Below are 25,574 nucleotides of genomic sequence, written 5' to 3'. Positions count from 1 at the left end.
CTATCTCTGGAACCAAAGTCGTACTCTCTTTACTAAAGTCCTAATGTAATGCCCTTTAAACCACCAAAAGGTCCTATTCCGACAACACTGAAAAAGGGCTCTCTCCGTCTCAGTTGGTCAGTACCTTAAACTAATTAGCCATTTCCAAGCTGCTCTTTCATAAGCTGTGATGGCTCTTTTGAATAAAAGGCATAGTCTATGTAATCTTCTGCCCAGGAGCATTCGACTGAAAAAGTATGCCATTAGTCAGACTCTAAAGAATAAGCCTTAGGAGCTATGGAGTCTGGTGAGGTAGCTCTTGTCTCTTGGTCAGCTGTTTCCGCTCGAGTGAAAATGCTTGATGGGGCGAGATTTGCCTTGGGTTCGCTTTCCGGGTGAGGTTTAATAGAAGAAAAAAGTAAAGTAGGACAGCGGTGACCACGAATGGCTATAGTTCGTCACTTGCGGTATAAAAAGAAGTAAGGAGCCTTGAAGATCAGCCCTAAGCTAAAGCGCTTTCTTTCTAGTTTGAGAGATGGAAATGCCTAATAAAGTAGCCAAGAATCATCGATTTCGGAGGGGAAATTCATTTAGGAAGGATCCGATCCCAAGTGACATTGAATCAGTTGGGGGTATAAGCGCTGCTATTTCAGCAGCTGGTGTTGGAGGACTGAATGCCAGTCGAAAGGCGCATCTATGACTTAATACCTAATTTGCCTTTGAGTTACCTGTCTATCATCAAAATTCCCCAGTATTGCTAGTTTTCTATCTTTCCTTATAGAGTTTTATGGCTGGTCTTCCCCGCAGTTCTTTCTAATGTACTGCGTAGGGCCTCTCGGCTCCGTTCAGCTTCCTGCTCTCATAAGCAGCAAGCAACTGGATGGCCCTCAACAGCCACAAGTGCCATGAGTCTCCTGTCTCCTCTCTTGGAAGGCGAACTTCTGCCCACCCTTTCTTTGAACCTTGTCAATGATCGAACTGCCGGCCGGGTCAATCAGAATGATCACAAGCATGTCAAAGGACACGGGGAATGCCGCAAACAAAAGGGCCACAGGTTGAATCCGTTTTCTACCACTGGATGTCTGGACTTTGAGGAAAGGCTGCACTGCTTCGCTACCCTGCTGTTCCAGCTGCCCTTTCTTTCGTTTATCTTTACTGAACCATGGCAATCTGATTGGAGAATGAATCTTAGACCATTAGCAGCCCTTTAGTTTAGTGAGGATCTTATCTTTCTAATAGATTCCGTGTGTAACTCAAAGAGATTCCTTCTTGATTCATTAGCAAAGGCTGTAGCGGTACTCAATACAAGGTCCTACCAAATAAACCACTCAACATTTCATGGATTTTCCGCATCAAGGTCTGATTCTGCCCTTAACCCAGCGCCCGTGGAGATAACGAGATTAACAAAATATTTTCTCGGTGCGAAGAATAACCCTACTCCTATATCCTCAAATATTCTATTTTAGTTAGCTACTCACTCAGTCCATAGATTCGGATTAGTAAAAATAGAACTAGACAGATCAAGGAGAGAGAAGGCTCATCGATCAGTCTTAGCTATGGTTCCATTTCTTTATTCAGTCAGCCAGGAAGAAGTGGAAAATCAAATAGATAGAGTAGATCCTATTCTAGATGGATTAGATAGAAACCTTACCTTAGCGTGATTCCATGCCTGACTTTCCCGATAGCGGAATAGATGTTCCCATGGAGCGGTAACTAGGTCCAGTGCCAAAAAAGGGAAGCTTATCGAAGGGAGGAGTGGAAGCTGCTCTGCTAATGCCCTGGCCAAGAGACGACTTATATCTACATCCATCCTCATAGTAAGAAAAAGCCAGTTAAAGCTCTCTTCTAGGCGCTTATTCCCACAGCAGACTCAATAGCTGCAGTTACGGATTCAATTGCGACAAGATCGTATTCTTCCTTTTCTGATTCACGTGCAAAACCTTTTTGTCCCATTATAGGAACTGTCAGGTAAGAACCGATTCACTTCCTCACAACCTAGCATTTGATGTCCCTGGGTACCTTGACTCTAGTTTCAAAGGTTTGTAGCACTTGCTTACTGAGCTAGGGGGAGCTCCTGTCCCTTGCTATTGCGGTCACATAAAGGTTAAGAGCGAGGGGATCATTCACTTTGAAAAGCGAAAGGATGAAGACTGATCCTCGTTTCTTTTTTTCTATATATATCTATAGGATAAAGCCATAAGCTACATGCTTATCTAACTCCTGTCTGTATAAAGAAGGCTTCTATGGTGTGAGACAAGAAAGACGACCTCGAGCTCGAGACTGACAGGGCAGGGCAACCTGTCTTCTTTTTTATTGTTTTTTTTTAGAATAAGAGCGAGATGCAGTAGTCTCCTTAGTTAGCGTCCGAGACTCAACTGTCAAAAGCTCAGAAAAAAGGTTCCAAGACGGTGCGAAGACCTAGACCTAAGCCTAAGCCTTCAACTCCGCAAATATCGATAGCCGAATGGAGGGGAATGAGGGAGCAAGATTCGGAGAGAGAGAAGGGAATGAATGGCCTATCAATCTTTTTGTATTCTTTTCCCCGGTGGACATAAGAAGAAAGTTTGTCTACTAGAATATGACTCGAGCATTGATGAATAGCTTATTCAACAATCTCAAGAGGCATTGTGCCCTTTTCTGATCTTATCCTCTTCTGGGCATGTCTGACTAGTGTAATCAGTCCCTTGCTTTCCTTCCCCGCCCGCTGTCACTTCGCCGGAAAGAAGTTCCTTCTAATTAGATAAGGGATATGCTTTTGTAATAGCAATTGGATGCTTTCTCAACACGGATTCCAAGGCTTATTCACCATCAAGCGCGGTAAGAGCTGCTATTGACTCAAGAGCGGCTAGTCTTGCAGCGGCAACTGCTTGAGCTCCTACTCTCACTGCGGTTACGAAGACAGGGGATATTGAAAAGAGGGAGCACAAGAGCTCTGAGTCATCCAACAAGGCTTACTGGAAAAGACTAGCTACTGCTGATCGTAGTATAGTAGGCTTACTGAACTAGCTACTTCTGTCTTGTACAGCTATCTGATGCTATGCTTATCACAGACTGATTGTTTCTCTATTCAGAGACTAGCGGAATCCTTCTGTTACCGGATTTCGGGACCAGACAGCTTTCTTACCGGCTCGGCAGATATCAATGCTCCTGATGTCTGGATTGCTTGCTAATGCCCGGAAGAGAGTGATAGCCTGAAGTCTGATAAAAGAAAGAGCCTTTCATAGAAGAGATAGAGATAGGTCCTTGGCTATAATAGCTAATAGGCTCGGCTCGCTACTGACTGATGACTTTCTTTCACTAGGTATGATACTGCGGCAAGGGATGAATCAAGAAGGGAAGAAGGGCTGTCTTAGCCTCTGACTCCACATCCGTAATAAGCCCAATATCGAATCTCCTACTCGTAAAAATCAGAGAGTATGACTTCGTACCTCTCCTTTCAGTCTAGTGACTTCCTTTTGGGATAGTACCCAGGAAAAGGATGTCAAGACCTCACTCTAATATGGAATGTAGGCTAGGTCAATCAACTTCATTCACCCGAAGGAGGGAGGAAGTTAACGAACACTAACACAAAGAAGGCAGAGACGGGGTAGGTAGTGTGTCAGGAGAAAAGAAGACTGTGCCCGAACATAAGGATTTGCTGCTCGCTACGCCCCTTACTCTTATCCCGGATAAGGTCTCTTCGTTTTTCTCCTTTCTACAAGAACTCATTTTCATTTCGAGATGCGAAGAAAATAGGAGACTTTTCTTTTAGGATCTCTACTTCCTTAATCAAAGTGTGGAAATTAGCCTTCGTAAGGCCGACGCCTAAACCTTAATGAATATGAATAAGGAGCGAAGCGGAAAGACTTTCAAAGAATTCCATTTCCTTTCTAAGCAAGCCAGACTTATGCAAATAAGCGCATCGTATTTGAAATGTTCTCTTGGTGCCAAAAATGTTATTAACTGTAAAAAAGAAATACCCTTTCACGACCGCAGAGGAATTCATTCTTCTTCCTCTCTTCGGAGAGCCCTTTCGCTCGCGTGGGCGTAGGAAAGATCAATTCCCAGTCGAAGGTCAAATCCTAGTAAGACGGACTTTGTTGCAGCAGATGAAAGCTGCGAATAAGAGAACTGCGACAAGAGCGCAATTCTTGCCCCTTCTAACTCCAACCCTGACAGTGAGACCAGTCGAGCCATTTCATACCTGTCTATATTCCCTATAAGTCGACTTTGTACTCGCTTCGGTCGAGCAACTACGTACCTCTTCTTGGCAGTCGAGTAAGAGGAAGTAAAGCTGACACCAATATTGAACTTATGCATTTCTCTTTCTTTACATAGAGGCGATTCTTCCTTAATACCTTAAGGTAAGGTCCGGAGGTGGCCCTTACGAATGGTGCTCGGGATGCACCGTGGACTGAGATTGTAACTAAACCGACTCAAATAACGAAGACCTATGACTGAACTGGTCACTTGACTGCTAAACCGAGGATGTTGACTGGGTTGCAAGCAAAGACTAGGTCATTGCACATACAACTCTTATTGGTTTGGTTTTCACACAACTCTGCTATCAGAATAGGTCAATTGGTATGAAACCGAAAGCCTAACCTGGACTACTAATGGCTTCTTCTCTTGTTATAGGAAGCCCAGGTTCAAAGTCTTCTTTATGTTACACGTAGCAACTCTTCTTGTTCAATCCTTTAATCGGAACGACGAGAGAGTGACTAAGCCGAAAAGGTAGAGCGGGAACTGGGTTCATCGATGACCTCAAAACCAGTAGCAACCCTAGCTTAGCCTCTTTCTGAGCGCTGTGCTCTATCTCCTCTCTTCCCTACAGCACCCTTGCTTGAGTGCTATGCGCGCGATTGCTTCCTTATATAGCTAGCTTCTTTGTTTTCTTTGATAAGTATCTCCTTACTAGACTAGCTTCTTTGAGAGAGAAGGTTCCCCCCTTTCTTACTACAGGGAATGGGATAATGAGGAAACGAGAATCAGAAGGTTTGGTGAATAAGAAGGCAGAGGCAAGCGCAGAAGGGAAGCAAGAAGAAGGAAATATGAAAGAACCCTTCCAGTTAGATAAGCTGCTGTAGGAGCTTGCTAGGGAAAAGTCTCTCCTGGTTATGTTGCATAACTAATATCCAATTTCACGGAATCCCTTAGTTCAAGGGCAAGCAATGAAAGGAAGCTAGGTCTTTAATGAGGTGATCGTAACAGATTAGTGATGAATCCAATCACGGAGCTTGAAGCCTAGATAGAAAGAAGACTTGAATGGAAAAGGGCAAGTCGTTAAACCGAAGTTCCTTCCTATGTCTCCCTCAGCGAGGATTTGTGCGGTCTTCAAAGCGGCAGGATTAAATCCTATACCTGATAGCAATCCGCCCCGATACGATAGTGACTTGATCTAATAAAGGGAGCTTTAGTTGAATCATTTCCAACCTAACCCTCTATTTCCTCGGATGAGGTCTCGCTTATTTTCTAAGATTTCCTGCTTCGAGTGAGTTTTTTAGAAATAAAAAAATTTCCATTGTGATATATTAAATAGTAAGTTATATTATAATTATTAGAAATATAATAATTTCAAAACGATAGAATATGTTAATTTATATTTCAAAGATCACTGTTTTTTAATTGACAGTATTTGGTAGTTTTATTAATCTTTATGAAAAGCCTAAATGAATAATAGTATCAAACTGATAGCAAATTTTTAATTGATATTAAAAAAAAGCTATTTGAAGGGTTAAACTGAATATGTCAATTTGTGTTAATAAGTAACCATTTTAAATTTAACATTTGATTGAGTAAGAATGATAAAAATATAATTTTTTTTCAAAATATAATAAATATTAAAAAGAAAAAAATTAGTCAGTATTAGAAAAAATAGAGATAAAGATAGTGTTTCACACTGTTCAAGAGACAAAAAAATGTTTTAAAATCACTTTTAAAATATACTTATATTAATCAGTAGAAATTTGTATTCATCACTTATTAAATATAAGATTTTATTTGTTGCATTGAGATAATTTAGAATAGGAGAAAAATAATGAAAAATAAATAATAAGTTTATAATAATTACAATTAATTTTTTTTATGAATTCTTAATTTAAATATATATATCAAATATGATCTTCTGTATGAAAATTGATATAATTGATTAAGAACTAATTAGGGTAGTAATAGAGAAAAAAACATTTATAATTAATTATCTATCACATGTTTGAGTGTGAATGATGTTTAGGGTTAATCCAAAATTATCAAATCATCATAATTTATTTCACTGTACAAGTAAACTGAAAATATTAAAAATAATATGTCAAGTTATGCACAGATTTATCCAAATTTAATGAAAATATAAAATTAACAAGAATGAGTTATTAATTTTTTTATCATCTTCAATTGTAAACGTAGTAGATAATTAAGTGTTTGATTGAATTGTTGAATACTATTATTTTGGTTTATACAGTCATGATTACAAAATCATGGGTGTGTTTGAATTAATATTTTAAAAATAATGAATCAGAGTTAAGGAGTGTATTGGTAATGGTGAGAGGGTAATATCGTGAATTGGTTTTCAATTTTGTCTTATTTACTTTTCAATTATAGATCTTAGTACGGTCCTTTCCCGCTTTTGAAACTGTAAGTCAATTTGAATTTTTAAAAGAGGCGCCTAGTTCCAATCATATTTTAATCACTGGGTACTTTTGAAAGGTTTTTGTTTGAAAAAAATATTTTTTTTTATTTGTCTTTTAAAATATCTAAATGACAAATTTATTATTATTTTATAAATTTATTTTTTATGAAAATTTTAAATAAAATATGCGTATTAAAAAAATTATACAATTATTCTATTGTAATTAAAAAGATTTATTACACTTATTGGTTGATGTAATATGATCTTAAGCATTTTAAATGTAGAGGTCATAGTCACATCTTTTAACTTAAGATGTACAGATTATAAGAAGATTGAGATTTTTTTTTGTCTGAATACATTTATGAAACCCAGAAAGTTGTAAATTTAAGATTTTAATAATAATAAAAAAAATCATTCTTTAATTTTAACATTATATTTTGATCCACTAGAAAAATATAAATTTTATAAAATTTTCGTATTAGAGTAACATGTGCAAAATATTAAAAAAATCATATGGTACACTAAGACTTACTTAACATAGGATTTTATAATAAAACTTTATATATAAATGTTATATATGTTTTAAGGATTTATTTATATTTTAAACTTAATACATTTTAGTTTTTAAATTTAAAAAATAATGAATATAATCATTTTAAAATCAATTATGTCAACTTTTTTTTGTTAAAAAATATTATATGTTTATATTTGTGGTGTAACATGTTCAATGGTGTAGACCATTCAAACACCAATCTTGAAACGTTGTGTAACACATCAAATTTTCTTTGTGTAGTTGGATTAAGGTGATTATGTATATTTATTTTAAAGTTTGATAATAACACGATCATCATCATCGTAATTATTCTTTTTTTTTTTGCCCTTCTTGCCTTTGTTATTTCTTGGCTGCTCAAAACAGCGTTTTGGTCCACTATAGCTGGGGAGGCTGCCTTGTAAGGGCAATGTGTTCCACTTGTGGCCAAGGAGGTTGTCCTTTGAGGGCGTTTTGTACCATCATAGTCAGGGAGGTTGTCTATTAGGGCGATTGTTTCACTTTTGGTTGGGGATGCCACTCTTATAAGGTGTTTTGTGTGCATATGTGTGAAAATAAATTATTTATTTATATGTTTGTTTTATTAGTTTATTAAAGGAAGATATGATTGGAAATTTCTTTAAAGAAAATGTTTTGGCTTTACTATGTTAGTTCAACCTTTTATTTTGGTGTTTGTGGTTTCTACCTACGATGATCGGTTTTATATGGAAGCAGGTGATACTACAAGTGTTGAGGAAGTTGTATGGCACGAGAGAGAGAGTAATTAAAATAAGAAGACACTTAATATAATCTTTTAGTCTTTTGTTATTACTTGTTAATAAAGTTTGTTTGTAAAACATTGTACAATTTTGTTTATTGAGATTTTAAATAAAATATGAATGAAGTTTATTCTAAATTATGTAATTTCTATTAATTATAAATTCTATGAAGCGAAAAATTGGAGTGTTGCATTTTGGTATCACAACGATTAGGTCCTAGGTGATTTATGGGTGGTGAGCATATTGTGTGTTTGTTGATTCAAGTATGAATCTGTTGTTGTGTTTGTTTAACTGCATTTTTTAGTAGTTTTATGTGTTGTAGTTAAATTTTATTTTGAAGTTTTTTTTTAACTTATTAAGGTTATAAGAGAATAAATAAGAAATTTCATTTTCGTGGACGAAATTTTTATTTGTTAGGGTATATAACACATTGAAAAATAATTAGGAAATATATATTCAAGGTGATTTATTATTATTTTTTTATTTAAAATGATTTATGGCTTACTAATTATTTAAGAGATTTATTTATTTAAAATATAAATAAAATGGTTATTATAATATAAGTTTTCTGAAAGATATATTAAGTAGTTATTATAATATAAACAAATTGTATATAGTTATTTTTTAAATAGATTTATTAAAAAAAGATAAGATTTATTACGTGTGTGATTTTCGTTATATACACGAAATTTAAAGAGATTTTCTAAGAAATAAAAACATAAAGATAGGAAAAGATATATCCAAAATTTAAAGAAAATGTTTTGGTTTTACTAAGTTAGCTCACCATTTTGTTTTGGTGATTGTGGTTTGACATGTGGTGATCATTTTTTCAGGGGGCATATTATAGTACAGATGTTGAGGAAGATGCATGACATTAGAGAGAGTGTTTGAGATAATTTTTTAATCTTATGTTTTTTTTTTTGTAAAACAATGTACAATTTTATATATTGAGATTTTCAATAACATAGAAGTTTATTCTAAATTATGTAATTTGTATTAATTATAGAGTTGAGAAGCGAAAAATTGAGGTGTTACCCATGTCCATAGTTAGGTAGAGATAAGAAAGGTGAATACCTTATAAGAAAAAAAACTCATAAATTTATTGGGTTAGAGGTATTGTCAATCTCTTTAATGAATTAGACTTGTGTCTCATTAATGTTGTTTCTCTTTGATAAATCCCTCTTGAAAGATTCAAGTTTAGGTTTAACGTAATTTTTTTGTCACAGGTATAGAGACAAAAAAAAAATTAAATAATTAGTTAAAAGATTGAATGGTTGAATTATATATTAAAATTTTTTAAAATTTATGTATAATGGAATGATGACATACACAAGTTTTAATACAATAGATGATTTATAAAGAACATTTAAAAACTCTAATTTTTCTGTTATAACACATTTAATAATATGCTATTTAAATAAGTTTAAAGAGAGAAAACTTTATAGTGCATTTTCTTACATTAGTTCATTTGTAAATGTATATTATATACATTGTTTTTATCAACTAATCAAGTTCAATTACACAGGATGTTATAAGAATATAAGTATTGTTTGAACTTTTGTTAGCCTTAATTAAAATAATATGAGTATTATATTGACATTTGTTCACTCCTTAAAAAAATCTTAAATATTATTTGTAACATAATCACTCATGATTAAAATTCTAAATATTATTTAATATCCAAAAACTCTTAATTAACCACCCAAAGATTTATTTGGATTACAACCTGTTGAATATAGTGAAAATTATGTACATACTTAATCTCCTTGTATTGTATTGAAAAGATACACATAAACTCCTTTATTTATAATAGAAGAAATATGAGTTAATCCCAAAATACAAATAAATAATAATAGGACTAAAGATAAAATATAAAGATAAGATAAAGATAATATATCTAAGACTCACCTCAAACTTGTGCATACAAATCGTATGTTCCAAGCTTGTTACTAATATAATCCATAAAAGGCTTAGTGAAAATATTTGTTTCAGCACTTGAGTGACACCAAATTGTTAATTATTTGCGAATGAGACATAGAAGACGAAATACCAACCTAGAAGACTCCTCTGAGCAACAAATCTGAAAGGTTGCTGTATGTAAATCTCTTCTTACAAATGAGTATTGAGGAATGCAATCAGTGGATAAAGAGGTCATTGTTGAAGAGCCACTATAGCGAGCAACATCAATGCTCTGAACAGTTGCTTAAGAGGAGACTGTTAGCATAAAACTAAAGAATAAAAATTTTGATGATGTCTCAAGTGCTCTTATTGCAGTTTTTGTCTTAGGTTGCGTTAAAATTTATTTTGAATCAGAAAACATGATGATCAGAAAACCTCATTTTATACTCAAGATAATTGATTATCAATTTATAATAATCGATTATCAGTAATCAATTATGACTTGCCATAATTGATTATAATGAGCAATTATGAGAATTTTTTAAGCAAGTTTTTTTTTACCGTTGTGCACTCATTAAATGCATAATTAATTACCATAATTGGATAATTGATTATCACACGTTAATTAGTTGACAACAGATTTTTTTTGTAGGTATCCTTGAGTGAGATATCTATAAATCAGAGTGAGACTCTCATTCTAAAATACGAAATACAAAATACGAAACAAGTGTATTTTGAAAAATCTTATTTGCAGTCTGCGGTGATAAGTGTTCTAGGGTTAGCTGAACCTTTGTGCTGTGGCTTTGAGAACTTGGCGTGTTGGCATAGAGCGAGAACTTTCACAGGGAGTATGATTGAGTGTTGTTGCTGTTGTTGAGTTAAAAGCCTACCATCCTTCGTGAAATATTCGGAGGAGGTGTTCATCCTTTGTGAAGATTCAGAGGAGGTGTTCATCCCTTGTGGGTTATAGGAGAAGTGACCTTCATTTCTTGGGTAACAAGAGAGGTGGTTTCTAAACTTTAAAAAAATTGTTTCTTTGTGATTGTAATTTGTAATTATTTTGTGAGTAGTGAACTGGTTATCTTGATTTGAGATAAGCGACTGGATGTAGGATTGGTAAGATCCGAACCAGGATAAAATCATCTGTGCAAATTTCTCTCAACCTTACTCTCTTTATTTGTTATTTTTATTTGCTTGGTAAGTTTAATTGAGTAGAAATTAAAAGGCACACATTCGTATTAAAAACCCTATTGGTTTGTTATTCCACGCTAATCATTCCGCTGCAGCCGCTCTGACAGAGACGAGACATGCAATCACGCACGATTAACCTGAAAGAGGAAAAAGAGTGATCTTGACGCTCTAAATCGAAAACTATGGTCACCGATTGAAACTAATACTCTGGTAACAGTGACGACAACAATGATTCTAACGATGGCAACGAGAGTTGTAGTGGACAGAGATAATGAACACTTTCCAAAGAACCTTAGACTCTAGATATCATAATCTCCGCCCAAAATACAAATAAGAAATAATAATAAACTAAATAAAAATAAAATATAAAGATAGAGCTGTCAAAACGGGTAACCCAGCCCGACCCGACCCGACCCACCACATGTTGGTGGGTTAAACGGGTTGGCTCATTGGCTCACTTAATTAACCCTTTTTTCACCCTCTTCTTCTGAAATTCTTATAACATGTTACTTTGATCGATCAAATTAAAACAGTAATAATTGGACCAATTGATGTAAAAGAAAATGAAACAAAAGAAATATATTGTTATATATGTTCTAAGCTATCAAGTATAAAATTTTGCCAATTTAATTTAATGAGACATACACAACTGTTTGACTAAGAAACTACATATAGTCGTTAACAAAAATATATAGTACAAAATAAAACTGTCATGCTTGTAGATAGGTCTAAAAACAAGATCAAACGAATGATATATTCCTGAATTATCCAATCTATAATATTATCCATGTATTAAATTGGAGTCCTGAATGGATAAATCCACAGTATTATGCTTTCTTGATGCATTTCTTCTTTATCTCTATCTATAATATTATTTAGAACACATTCACTCATTTTATTAATAAATGAGTGATATAGAAAATCACAAAAAATTTGCTCATTAAAAATAATAAAATGTCTTTCGACAAAAGCCATGTTAAAGCACTATTATAGTTAGATAAAAACGACAAACAATATTCTTGTCAAATTTATATCATGTTAATTATTTGGATTTTGAGACGAAAATAACAATGAAATAATAAATAATAAAATTCGTTAGATTTAAAAGAACATTATATATATATATATATATATATATATATATATATATATATATATATATGGCTATAGAAGGAGACAGAAATAAACAAAAAATTTATCAAATATTTTAATCAATAGTTGACATTTATTAAATAGAAGACTCCAGTTTTGTCCAGATGAATGGAATCCGTGTCAGCATAGTTGCAAATGCGTTTTAGACATGAATTTTCCAAGTTTGCAGTGAAGCTATCTAGTGTTGCTTTCTCGTTTTCAACAATTTGGATATGAATTTTGTAAACATAACATTCGTTCTTATACAACCACAGACACATAATTAACTTTCTCCAAAATTAAAATCTGGAATCATTTCTCTCAAATCCTAGAGGACTTTATACAAGGCCTGACTGAGCCCACTTGGCCTCCGTGACTTACACAAATGACCAAGCAATATAGAAGACAAATAATTCGAAACCCATATATTATGTATTCACTAAAATGTCACGATTCTTTTGAAACAGTGGCCATTTATGAATGCCGTTTAGTTCGTGCAAAGATTCATCGTTGACATTGGGGGAGTAGTATGCAAGTCGGACAATACCACTTTCCCTTGAACCTTGTCTCCTGCGTTAGCCCAACACACGAATAGTGGAACCATTCACCTCCTTGGCACTATCACCAAAAACAGAGAAAAACTCAGATTCCAATTAACCAAGGGGGCAAACGAAAAAGTCAATCATTGGAAAAGAACAATATGATAAAAAGAAAAGTGAACAAAAACTAAAGCAGTAATTCAGGAAAGAAACGCTTCGAAAAGATAAAAGCTATAAACATTCATTGATAATATTGTAGGAGAAATCTGTATGTTGTTTCTTGCTACAACATGGCTATGATTTATAGAATTACTAGATGTACGCAATATAGTCGTTAATTCAAGTGAGTATGGTGCAAACACCATTCTACACTTTTTTTTTTCTTGGGGGGAGGGGGAAGAAAGAAGTATCTCCTGAACTATCTTCAGAGTCCCTCTATATGCTCAAAATAGGAAAAAATATAACAAAAGTAATCCCAAAATAAATATTAAGTAACTTGCCTGATTGTAACCGGCAAAATGTTTAGTTACACAATTTTTATATGATCCCACATCTTGAGCATTGTAATTGAATTTGATGTGTGCAATCAAAAGATACAATATGCATTCTCCAAACCCCACTTCCCAAGAAACAAGAAGGTAAACATAGATAGCACAAGATAGAGAAAACTAAAATGTACTTACATTTTCGTTGTCACACGCAATCATATCCCCGAAAGATACCTGAATGATCAGAATAGAACTGCCTCAATATTCTTGTTTCAAGATTTTAAGCAAAAAAAACGACAATATGGCATAATTGCTCACATGGAAATTTTATAATTATGTTACATATTATGAGCAATTAATCTGAACCTGATGACAAACACAGTATGTAGGTTCATTTGGATCAATGGGTTGATCAACATCCATGGGGGTAGCATACTCTTTCTTATGACTTCCTGGTGGAGGCATTAACTCAAAGTCCCTATCGCGCTCCCGATCCCAATCTCTATCCCTGTAATCAATTCTCTTTGGCTGAGGAGTTATGTATATGGGCTTGCGCTTTTCAGCTTTAGTGACTATAGGCAATGGGGGCAGAATTGCTGGTTCATCCGGTGGTATTTTACCCTCTGATTGAATAAAATGAAGCAGAGGAAAAAGGCGTTAAGAAAGCTAATGACTAAATATTATACCACAAGAATCAATTTTGTTTCGATAAACAAAAATTTAGAAGAAAGAAAGCGCATATAAATGAAGAGTTGAAGTCCTCCACAAATATACCAAGAATGCAAGGTGAATTGTCTTTAAAAAAACAAAAAAACGTATCTTGGCATACCACGGAATCTGTAGATCTACCAAAGCCACCCCAAAAAAGATCATTAGAAGAATACCATAAAGGAACTTAGTTAGTGAACATCTGAATCTCAGATGAACTCAAGAAGCAACAATCGACCAGCAAAGACCACAGAAATGTTTCCCCTAAATTTCCAAAAGATATTCGCTTTTGCTTTGGCACTTTCCTTCTATATACAGCAGGCTATTTATACAAGTTCAAAAATACTCCAATATGCACTATCCCACGGTCCTTTACCTCAAAAATTAACATATTTTTTTAATTGGCATCAACCGAAACAAAATATTATTGGGTATTTCTGAGGAAATGTTAAATAAACTTGCTGCATTTAGTACAGATTATTGTTTCATTGGTAATGGCGAGAAGACATAACTACTTCCTTTATATATATGTTTATTGTACTATTACACCCGATCTCTTTACTGGCAAACTTAGTAACCACGATTAATATAACAGTAAGAGTTGCATATTACAATAATTTTTATGGTTAATTTTGAAAATACAAGTTGTACATACAGACAAAAAATAATTCAGAATGCAAATTTACTAGAATATTTTACCTTGCTTTAAATCTTCAGCAAAGTTGTTTAAATCCTCATCAAGTCGTTTAACATGGCTATCTATCTAAAGCAAATACAAAAAAGATTGAGTAAGAACAATGTTCCTTCTATGCACAAGAGGCGAAAGGCAAAAATCCACATGGTTTCATAGATAAGAGCAGTCATCAATAAGTATAGTGCACATAAAAATCAATTCAAAGCAACTTTTTCCATAGTGAAAGTGAATATAGGATCTAAACTTAGTATTAGAAAGTAGCCTTTTAACATAATAAAATTGACTTATAAGATGAGGTTTACTCTCACCTATATATTATAATGGTCATATCTATAGTTGATATGAGATCTAAAACACTTTCCGCGCACCAAGGACTGGAATTCTAAAGCACGAGATTACATAATTGTGAGTGATTCGTAATGGTCTGATAATGGATGACATGATATGTTTAATAAACTTTGTTAGGATAAGCTTTGATACTATCTTAAAAGTGAATTATAAACATAACTCAATCTCACAAAACCCACTTGTAAAGTAAGATTTCTACCCTTTTATACTTACATATATGTAATTCATGTGGAATCTCCAACACTTAAAACCCTGCCCTTACTATCTACTGTCATGTAATGTCGACAGACATAACAGAAAATAATAAAAGGTTCCAAGACAAGAACTACAAGGATCTACTATAGTATCACATTAAAATAAATAATAAAAGAAAAACTACAACAAGAAAAATTATCTAAAAGAACTTCTAGTTCATGGATATGAATCAGGAGAGTAGATTGACAACCTTTCATGAGTACAACCACGATAGTCAAACTCAATATTTTCCAATGACTCAATAACGAGTCACAAAATTGTAAAACATGGTATTGTAACTTGAAGCACAAGATTCAAAATGATTTATAAAATTATTAAATGTATATAAATTCTTATATTTGCATCTAATATAATAAGTAAGAGAGACAAAAACCTTTATAACTCACAACAAGTACTTAAGCTTAAATTCATATACATAAACTCGTAACTTCGTAAGCATAAAAAAGTCAATAATGAAAACTCCATATAGAATTCATAAATGGCAATCACTGAAACAAAACATGCATAATGCACTAGCTCCACTGAATTATGCCTACTCTAATGCTTGAAGAAAACAGAGAAAGAAAACTGTAAAAACAGAAGAACAAACAATAAGACATGCTGTTGCTGTTGGCGTGGAGAAAATGTATGACTCAATAGCAAGCTCTGAAGGTGGAGGTTCGCGCAACTAGTTTTAGGAGTAGGGAAGGTTATCCATTTGAATAGAAAACCTTTGAGTCACATGATTGACCAAAAAACTAAGACAATGGGTGACGTTCCAGTTTTGATGATTTTCAGACATTATGTTTTAAAAAACTGTTTCGTATGTTGAGCTTTAATGTTTTAACCTTTCAGAAGCCCAAAAAGGAGAAAAATAATCAGTTTTTACCCATGAAATAGAAACAGAAAAACATGTTTGATTTCACAGAATCATAAAATCATTCAATTCTGAGTTGAGTTGTGATTTTGGCTACCATGAGTAGAACATATTAGATAATATGAAATAACTATGTGCAGAAGTTAATATAAAAGGAAAAGGAAAATCTTTTAGAAATAAAGGCATCATCATACACCAGAATGTTAAACTTATTAGGACTACTTTGTTCATTGGAAATGCATTTCGAACCTTCCTCAATCGAATGAAAATACAATTAGAATTATTCAGAAGGAAGCAGAGTGATCTCATCCTCAATGAATAAAGCATCTTTGAGGGGAATGGAAGGTAGAAGTTTAAGGTTCATAAAATTCCAAGAGAAAAATTATTAAAGCATCGAAGTATCAGGTGAAAAGACTGGAACACTGAATAAAAATAAAGAGTACAGGAGAAGTTGTGTTCAATTTAAATCACAGTTAGCAAAGCGTAGTTGGTCATCCCCAAAAATGCTATTCCGGGATAGAGAATACTATTTTGAAAATTTTATCTAATTTATATACATACAAAATCTCAAGAATGATAAAAATTACACAAGTATTCATAATTAACAATAACAAACCATTCGTGTCTTGAACAAAATATACAATTACTGACAAAAGTCAAAAGCAAGTTTCATAAATGGTAATAATCCAAGAATGATAAAAATTACACAAGTATTCATAATTAACAATAACAAATCATGCGTGTCTTGAACAAAATATACAATTACTAACAAAAGTCAAAAGCAAGTTTCATAAATAGTAATAATCAATCCTCATCTTGTATATCCAAGTCCTTCTCTATGATTTTAACTACTAATACAACATGAGATTTTATGTTTGGAAATTGATATCCCAAAAATACCAAAACATCTATAGTAAAACGGACAATTTTGGAATCAACACATAGCACTGCTATCCCATCTGTTATGTCCACTTTTTGCAACGCTACATTCACTACACCAAATTGCTATGCTACAACAGTACCTATAGGGCCAGGGCTGCTCCCCGCTGCCACACTGGCAGCACTCTCGCTAGTGACTAAAGTGTGCTTTAATTTAACAGTTATTGAAGAACTCCATCAGTTTCACAACTATCACAAGTTACAACAGAATATTTCACTCCTGCAAATTGAAACCCCATAAAAGTCTTAACATGTTCAGTAAACCAAATAATTTTGGAATCATCACATAGCTCCACTATCCATTTGCTTCGTCCAATCTTCAATATGCTATTCTGCTACACTAAACTGCTTTGCTACGACAACCCTTATAGTGGCCAGGGCTGCTCTGCATTGCTACACTGCTTTGGTGGCATATCAGCGTGCTATTTAACTGTGCCAGTTATTGAGGAACTCCATCAATTTGGCAAAATGTTGAACTCCATTATACTATGGCCGAGATATAAGGTTTTGTAAAATCTAAGTGAATCTAGAGGCAAAATGGCCCAATCCTGCCATTAATGCCTTGGATCTCCTGACATGGTGGTGAAGTGCACCGCACTTCTTAAAGAAGCATAATGTTTATAATCTTTTTGGGGTAAATATGTCATAATCTAAGTACATTAACATTAAGACCTTCTCTATTCTGTAGATACTATTCTATAAAAATATATTATTCACCAAATGTAAAGCACTTGTTCTGTTGCTTCAATCGTGATGTAACCATTGAATCATTTGATCATTCCGTATCAGGTTTGTCCATTAGAGAAATATATAGTACACATTAAATTCTCTTTCCTAAATCCAAATCTATAAAAGCCTCAGTTAATGGCACAACAATCATAGAAATAGAAAATAAAAGCTCACCAGGTCATACGCTTGTCGCGCCAACAAAACCTTCTCAGTACATAGACTCAATGCACTATCCTGATTTCCCTCAATTTCTTTTCGCATTTTCTCAAAAGCTACATCTTCGTCCTCATTACCATAATTGTTATTATAACTGTGATGCCCCTTCTTAGAGCCATGTGATGGGAATCCCAAACAGTACTTTGTCTGCTGCCTAGTTTGGTTTATCATAGCTTCCATAACACCACAAACAAAAAAATAAATTAATAAATGTTTAAAAAGTAACTTAAAAGATACAGTGATAGTAAGATTAAATGTTTCACTTAATCTTTAATTAATTCGCGAGTAGATATGAGAAAAAGGGATAAAATATTTTATCAAGGGAAAGAAAATTTATAATATTTCTTGATTCTAAAAAAAATGTTAAGACAGATAAAAAGGAGTATTCACCAACAAATAAAATATGAAATAAAATTTCTAGATAGCAATTACATTGGGATCGTTCATCGAGTTCGCGGACAGTGTTGAGCAGCCTCTGAAGTTCAGCGGGTAATGTGCTGGCATCTGTGGGAATAATGGGAAATTCAGCAACGGAATCGAAAAACAATTCAAAGAACAATAGCGAAAATAGTAAAAGGAAAAAGAAACAAAAGGCAATTACACTCCAAATAGTCATCTACATAGACTCCGGTGCGTGCAATTGCCATGTTGGTGGAATGATTATCGCAAGTTAGTGAGGGTTAGGGCTTCCGATTGCGAGTCTCAGAAGAAAATAGCTTGTTCAGACAAAGAGGGAAGAAAGATTCGAAACGCTGTCGTATGGCGTTGTGAGTTTTTTATAATGAAAGGCAAAAAGTTATAACGAGAGGAGCGGATGAGCACAATGACAGTTGTTAGTTGTTAAGGCGGGGTTCGTTCGGATTTCTTTTTCCCTCTCTTGCGGTTTAGAAAATGGAAAATATAAAAAAGTTAAATACTTTTCTTGCAATATAAAAAGGTTAATTTTAAGTTAATTGTATAATTGATTTACGATATCTTTTCTATTATTATTGTTAATGGAATTTTATTACTGGTTCAACTGATTCTGTTCATTTAAGAGTTTATGTAGTAATTTTCTTTTAATAATTGTCTGTGAGAATTAACTTGGTTGATTTTAATATTACTTGTTGGAATTTTTAAGGGGTAAATTATGAAGATTCTTATCAATCAGTTTTGTATTGTTGAGTTTTTTATATATATTTTTTTCATTTTTACTTTGTATGAATTTTAAACATGATTTTTTTATATAATTATCATCAATTTAATCTTAAAATAAGAAAAGAAGAAGAGAATACTTGCAACTTTTTAAGAGATAATAGTATACAAGATATTTTGATAATATTTTTTGATAAAAAGTTCATGATTTTTTAATAAAAAAAATGGAGTAAAGTGTTATATTTACGCATTAAAGAAAGAAGAATATAAGTTTTAACAAAAGGCTTGAAAGCATTGTTGTTCCTTATATCTACAGTGATGGTTCAGTTTTTTCTTTATTTAATTTTACTTCATATGATTCCTATATTCTTTCAAAATATTTAATGTGATATAAATTTAAATTATTGCTATAAATTTAAGGCCTAATATTATTATTAAGAATTAATAAAAAATAAGAAGAGAATAGTTATATAAATGAATCCATACGAAGAAAAGGAGAAAAAAATATCTAATTAGCCTTAAATCTTATAGGGTTAAGCGAAAATTGTAATTAGTCCATCTTCAAAACTTTGCCTTAATTTAGTCCCAAAACTTTAGAAATGTATGAATTTAGTCTTTTTAACTAAATTTTGTTAGGTTTATTTGATGTTTCAAGTATGTTTCATGATAACATTTGAGTTGTTTACACCGTTTGACACATTTTTCCTTCAATGTTCATTGAAAAATGCGTTTGAAACATCAAATAAAGTTAAAAAAATTTGGTTAAAAAGACTAAATTCACACATTTTTAAAGTTTGGGGACTAAATTAGTCCAAAGTTTTGAAGAGGGACTAATTCTAATTTTCGCTGAAAGTTAAGGGACAAAAAACATATTTAACCCAATCTTATATGATAAACAAGCAATTTCTCCCATTGTTAAAATATACATTAAGTTAAATAAATTAATAAACATAAAACTAATAATAATAAAATATTAAAAATTAGAAAATAAAAACATTATCTTTAAAAGGAAAAGTTTACTTATTATACACATGAAACAAATATCTTTTATAATCATTTTGAAAAAAAATTATTAGATTTGAATTATATTATAAAATTAATTAAGTTTTAAATCACCTGTAAATTTGGATATTTTTAATTCAATCTCTATTAATCATATTTACATTGAGTACTCAATTTTTATACTTTTTAATTGCGTACTTGTAAACTAATTTGTTTTTCTAACTAGGTGGTGTAATTATTATATTGTCTTGTCACCTTATTTATTATGTTCTTAAATACTAATAAAATTAAGATTTTGTAGTTAATATAAAATGATTCGAAGGTGAATATGCAAAATAACAAATGAATTTTATTACTAATATAATTTTATATTGATAAGAAAAATATCATATTTTTTAACACAGGAAGAAAAGTAAACAAAATGATGGAACAAGAAAACAATCCTGTCACCCAATTAAAAAAATAAATTAAATTTAAAAATATAAAAAATTTTAGTATAGAGAAAAAAAAGGCTTAATTGGTCGTTAGGTACCTGTTTTTGGGTGTGTCTACTTGATATTCACTTTTAAAAAAGTTTCAATTTTGTCACCAAAGAGTTTAATGTTCCCCAATCAAGTAATTTTTTATTCACATCGTTTAAATCGATAATGTTGACTTATTGTTTATGTTGACTTAGATATTCTATGATATGGTGACATTTTTTTTTATGTGTAATACGTTGGGCATTATGATGTGGAAATTACCGTGCTTAGAAAAATAAAAAATGAAATTGATACAATGGTGAATTAGGGATTGACAGAACTTTGACCAAAAACGAAATTGGGGATTTGAGAACAAAGAAGACAAGAGAAATTGGGATTCAGTTAGAAGAGAAGTGAAAGTGAAGAATCAGAGTTTCATTGGCAGTGAAGTGGGTTGGAATGAATGTACGCTTGTGTTGAATGTGTGATTGGGTGTGTTGTTTTAGGGCTTTTAACATTCTTGTGCGTCTTTGTAATTTTGTGTGTAATGTGATTGTGTGTGTCCTTTTAGGGTTAGTATTTTATATGTTTTATGTGTTTCTATGTTGTGCGTCTTTGTAATATTGCGTGTGATGTGGTGAAATGCATATTTGTTTATGAAATAAGTTGACAATTATGGTCCTACATTGTGTTGGCATAGAGTGAGAACTTTCACGATAGTTATGAATGTGTTGTTGTTATTGCTGACTTAAATTTTGTCATCTTTTGTGAAGATTCAAAGGAGGTGGTCATCATTTGTGACTAGGGAAGGAGATTTTACCCGCGGGCACGGGTATCCGCGGGTAAAATCCGCGACGGATAGTAACTATCCGCGGATATTTACTACCCACGGGTAACGGGTAACGAGTATTTTAATACCTGTTTCTAAACGGGTCGGGTACGGGTAGTATACTACCCGCCCCGCGGGTACCCGTTACCCGCAAAAAATTAAAAAAAAAATAATTTATATATTTTTTAATTAAATTTAATTAAAAATAAAATAAAATTATATTTTATTAGGTTAAATTTAATTAAAATTAAATTTTAATTTATATTATTATATATATATATATTTGTAATTTTATTTAAATTTTATTTTAAAAATGTATTAAATATTTTTTTTTATTTTTGCGGGTATCCGCGAATACCCGCGGGTTTTAGAATACCCGCGGGTATTTTTTAAACGGGTACCCGGGGGATAACGGGTACAATTTTATCCGGCGGGTCGGGTTGTGGGTAGGCACTGCCCGTGCCCGATCCGACTCGTTGTCATCCCTAATCGTGACGCATTCGAAGGAGGTGTTCACCCCTTGTGGCTTTCAAGAAAAGTGAGCTTCATATCTTGGGGTAACAAGAGAAGTTTTCTTAACCTTTTGTTTATTTTCTTTGTGATTGTAACAATTTGTTGGTTTGTGATAGTGGATCGTTAATTTTCATTTGAGGTTAACAACTAGACGTAGGATCCTTGTGATCTGAACCAATATAAAATCATTTGAACAATTTTCTCTCTTCCTTACTCTCTTATTTGTTTTAATTTATCTTTAAGAAATTTTAAATATAAAGAGAAAATATTTAAAGGCATGATTTTTTATAAGAAATCAATTCACCCCCCTCTTGGTTTGTTGTTCACACTAACAATTCCGCTGCACCACTATGACAAGGGAGACGTGTGTCACAAATCCTCTCCAATGGTGGAGGGACATGTGGCCACTACCAAAAAGAAATCGTCTCCACTCTAAAGGTGTCATATGGTCACTTTCTAAAAACCTCTCCAATGGAAGCATAACACATGTCACACACTTTCTACCTGGTCTAAATATCTAACTTAAGGAAAATCCTATGCTACTTAGGCCTTAATACAAGCCTTAATCGAACCTACATTACATGGTCGAATATAAGGCCTAAATCCTACACAACTCATTATTCTTCAATGATGGCCTAACAGAAGCAAACATTTGTGCCTCCTTCTAAAGACGATTCTTCTTGGAGGAGTTTGGTTATACTTCTAGTGGTTGAACCCTCCTTGACTATGAGTTTGCCATCATAATTGGAGGGAAATTATAGAGTCTTGTTTCTCTAACTAGGGAAGCCCACCAATGTAAGACATTCCCTTGAAAACTTAGGGTGTCTAGGGAGACTTTTCTTTCCTCACTAATTTGGTGACATTCAAAGGGTTGTTCTACCTTCATCTCCCAATCTAGATATGTCTCTACATCTTCCTTTCCATGGAAATGGGAAGATCAACCCTAATCTCTCTAGGATGGTTCTCTCTTTCACATTCTCTTCTCATTCTATTTGGTGGAGGTTGATAATATTGGTTAAGAACCCTACTATCTACCTCAAGATGTGAGGGAGTGTATGTATTTTGAGTTGGAGTTCTTGAACTCCTCCTAGTGTGACTTCTACTTCTACTCTTACTCTTTCTTATCTATTCTTATGATCTCTCTTGTTTATCATTGAGAACTCTAAGTTCCTCCTCTAATTTAGCAAGATATTCTTCTTTTTCTATCTTTTCTTTCTCTTTCAAAATAGACTCTTGCTTTTGCCAAATTTTTAGTGACTTTAGCTCTTTGGCCAAGTTTTTCAAAGTGGGTTTGACCTCTTTACTAGAGTCAATACCAATTTCATAGGAGGAGGTCTTAGACGTTCTCAAAGTTTTCGAAAATATGCAATGCACAAACAAAAAATTTCAAAAAAAGTTCCTTAGGAGACTTAAGGAAGTAAAAGATACTTAAGTTCACTTCCAGGAAATGGAAGTGAATCATAAAATATTGCTTAATATATAACCAAGTCTTTCCTATCAAAAGTTTACCTTAGGAACCCTTACCCCAAACTTCTCAAAAGGAACAAAAATTGAAATAAAAATAGACACACACTAAACTACCACAATTAAAGAAAACAAATAAATCTACATTATGCGGCCTAATAATGAATTAAAAGGAACTTTGTTCCCCTTTTACCCATCAACTACAAATAACGTTTAAAGAACAAGTGTCCAATGTTCTTCATAGGACAAAACCCTAACATCAGCGTACATGAAACATTTGGTCATTACCATCTATTCCAACTTCAGTTATCCACTCACCTCCATATTTCCCTTTCAAGAAACACCTATCCAAACCTATAATAGGCCTATATGAAACAAAGTTGTCCTTACATGCCTTCAAACACACATATAGTCTCTTGAATATTGGGTTCTCCTCATTAGGTTCTACATTAACTTTCATAGTTGATCCAGGATTTGACCTCAGCAGCTCATTTGCATAGTCATATACTCTTTTATATTGTTCTTTGAAACAACCTTCAATTGTGTTGTATGCCATTGTTTTTGCCCTAAAGGTTGTAGACCGAGACACACCAATATTCCATTTCTTACAAACTTTGTTTTGGAGGTTAGTTAGATTAATATTTGGATTTTATTTTATGGTTTTCTCTAACCTGCCACTTAACCATTTTGAAGTCACTAAACGAATATTAAATTCTCTATAGCATGTATGAGTATTGATAATCTTCCTTAACTATCATGTACTTTGGGCAACCTTATATGCACAATAAGCGTTGTCGCAACCGGAATCGTGACGGGACGACGATTCAAAAGATAAGGGTTTGAAAAAGAGATTTGGAGTTGACACTATAGTTTATTTTGGAAAACTATAGAAAAAACCATAAAATGATAAGGCATAATATGTGAAAACCAGATTATAAGTTCGGGAGTCGGTTACGCGTAGGGAGGTATTAGCACCCTACCGCGCTTGCCCGAAGGCAGTACCCTTAATTAAATACGCGAATATGATGTGGTTTTCAAAATGTTTAATTATCCCCGAAAAAGACACTCTAAAGAAACAAAATATATTTTTAATTTTTTGGGTCCGACAAGGATTGACCTTGCTCCTACGTATTCTCTTTCAAAATGAGAAATCAGGGTTACGTAGTTCTTTATGAAACTGTTTGAGAAGTTTGTATGGAAATGATTATGAATAAGTTTGGATTTTTGATAAGTGAACCTGACAAGGACTGGACTTGCTCTTACGTATCTCCACTTTTGATGGAGAATCAAGGATCACGTAGTTCTAGCCGAAAGATTGTTTGTTGTTTGAAAATGCAGATGTTTTTAGTTTTTGAAGATTTTATGTTTTTTTGGTGTTTTTGAGAAAAAGAAAGTAATGAGTACTAGGCTGACGCGGACGGTCACACGAATACTCATACCTTTAGAATGATATTTAAATATTTTAATTATTTTTAAAAGAGAAATAACAGTGTTAAGCACTAGGACGATGCGAACGATCACACGAGCACTCATACCGTTAATTACTTATTTAAGAAGACTTGAGAGTATTGATTGTTAGACTGATGCGCACGATCGCACGAGCACTCATACCATTATTTAAAATTTTTTAATATTGAGGATATTAAGTACTAGGCTGATGCAAACGATCATACGAATACTCATATCATTATTTAATTATTTAGAAAGACTTGAGAGTATTCAGTGCTAGGCTGATGCAGACGATCGCACGAACACTCATACCATTAATTAAATATTTTAAGATTGAGGATATTAAGTACTAGGCTGATGCGGACGATCGCACGAGTACTCATATCATTATTCAAATGTTTAGATCAAGACTAATAAGTACTAGGCCGATGCAGATGATCGCACGAGTACTCATACCATTTATTTAATATCTTATTTTTTCATCATTTTTTACTTTATAATTTTTACTTTTTATCTTTCATTTTTTGTAATTTTTACTATATAAAATATAAGAATAATAGTTATATTTACATAGGGTTTAATAAAAATTTTATTTACCAAAGTATTTAAAATAAAATAATAACATCATAATAATATTTACATAAAGAAAAACAACGAATAAAACAGAAAACAAATTAAAACTATATTCAGTTTATATTTTAAACTTTTGTAATTATATATTTTTTTTATGATTTTTATAACATAAAAAAAGGTAAATAAAAGTTTAAAATATACAATAAAATTAACGCATAATAATAAGACAATTGGTAAGGAATAACAAAACGTATGCAGTGGGAAT

General features: G+C 32.9%; 1 protein-coding gene across 2 annotated transcripts; it reads right to left on the bottom strand.

Annotated features, from left to right (window-relative positions):
* Positions 1-12,328: 12,328 nt before the first annotated feature.
* On the bottom strand, positions 12,329-18,700 carry LOC108326950 (PHD finger protein ING2). 2 transcript variants are annotated; one of them, XM_017560584.2, is made up of 7 exons: positions 18,486-18,695; positions 18,317-18,388; positions 17,843-18,057; positions 14,547-14,610; positions 13,506-13,762; positions 13,335-13,373; positions 12,329-12,730 (listed from the first exon to the last, which is right to left on the bottom strand). In XM_017560584.2, the coding sequence occupies exons 1-7, from the start codon at positions 18,529-18,531 to the stop codon at positions 12,617-12,619; spliced, it is 807 nt and encodes a 268-aa protein (XP_017416073.1). In that variant the 5' UTR covers positions 18,532-18,695; the 3' UTR covers positions 12,329-12,616. The 2 variants fall into 2 exon arrangements, with proteins under 2 accessions (XP_017416073.1, XP_052729466.1); XM_052873506.1 differs by lacking the exon at positions 12,329-12,730 and having other exon boundaries at positions 13,458-13,762; positions 18,486-18,700.
* Between the last annotated feature and the right edge of the window lie 6,874 nt (positions 18,701-25,574).

Source organism: Vigna angularis, chromosome 2 (genome assembly GCF_016808095.1).
Source record: "Vigna angularis cultivar LongXiaoDou No.4 chromosome 2, ASM1680809v1, whole genome shotgun sequence".
Lineage (NCBI taxonomy): Eukaryota > Viridiplantae > Streptophyta > Magnoliopsida > Fabales > Fabaceae > Vigna > Vigna angularis.
Note: the sequence above shows the minus strand (reverse complement) of the source record. Positions and strands in the feature narration are given on the sequence as shown.

Coding starts and splice junctions, on each gene's coding strand:
- LOC108326950 (XM_017560584.2), bottom strand. CDS start 18,531: ATGGCAATTGCACGCACCGGAGTCTATGTAGATGACTATTTGGAGT. Junction 13,374..13,505: donor CATACTGTGTTTGTCATCAG/GTTCAGATTAAT, acceptor CTGATCATTCAG/GTATCTTTCGGGGATATGAT. Junction 12,731..13,334: donor TTGCGTGTGACAACGAAAAT/GTAAGTACATTT, acceptor TTTTGGTGATAG/TGCCAAGGAGGTGAATGGTT.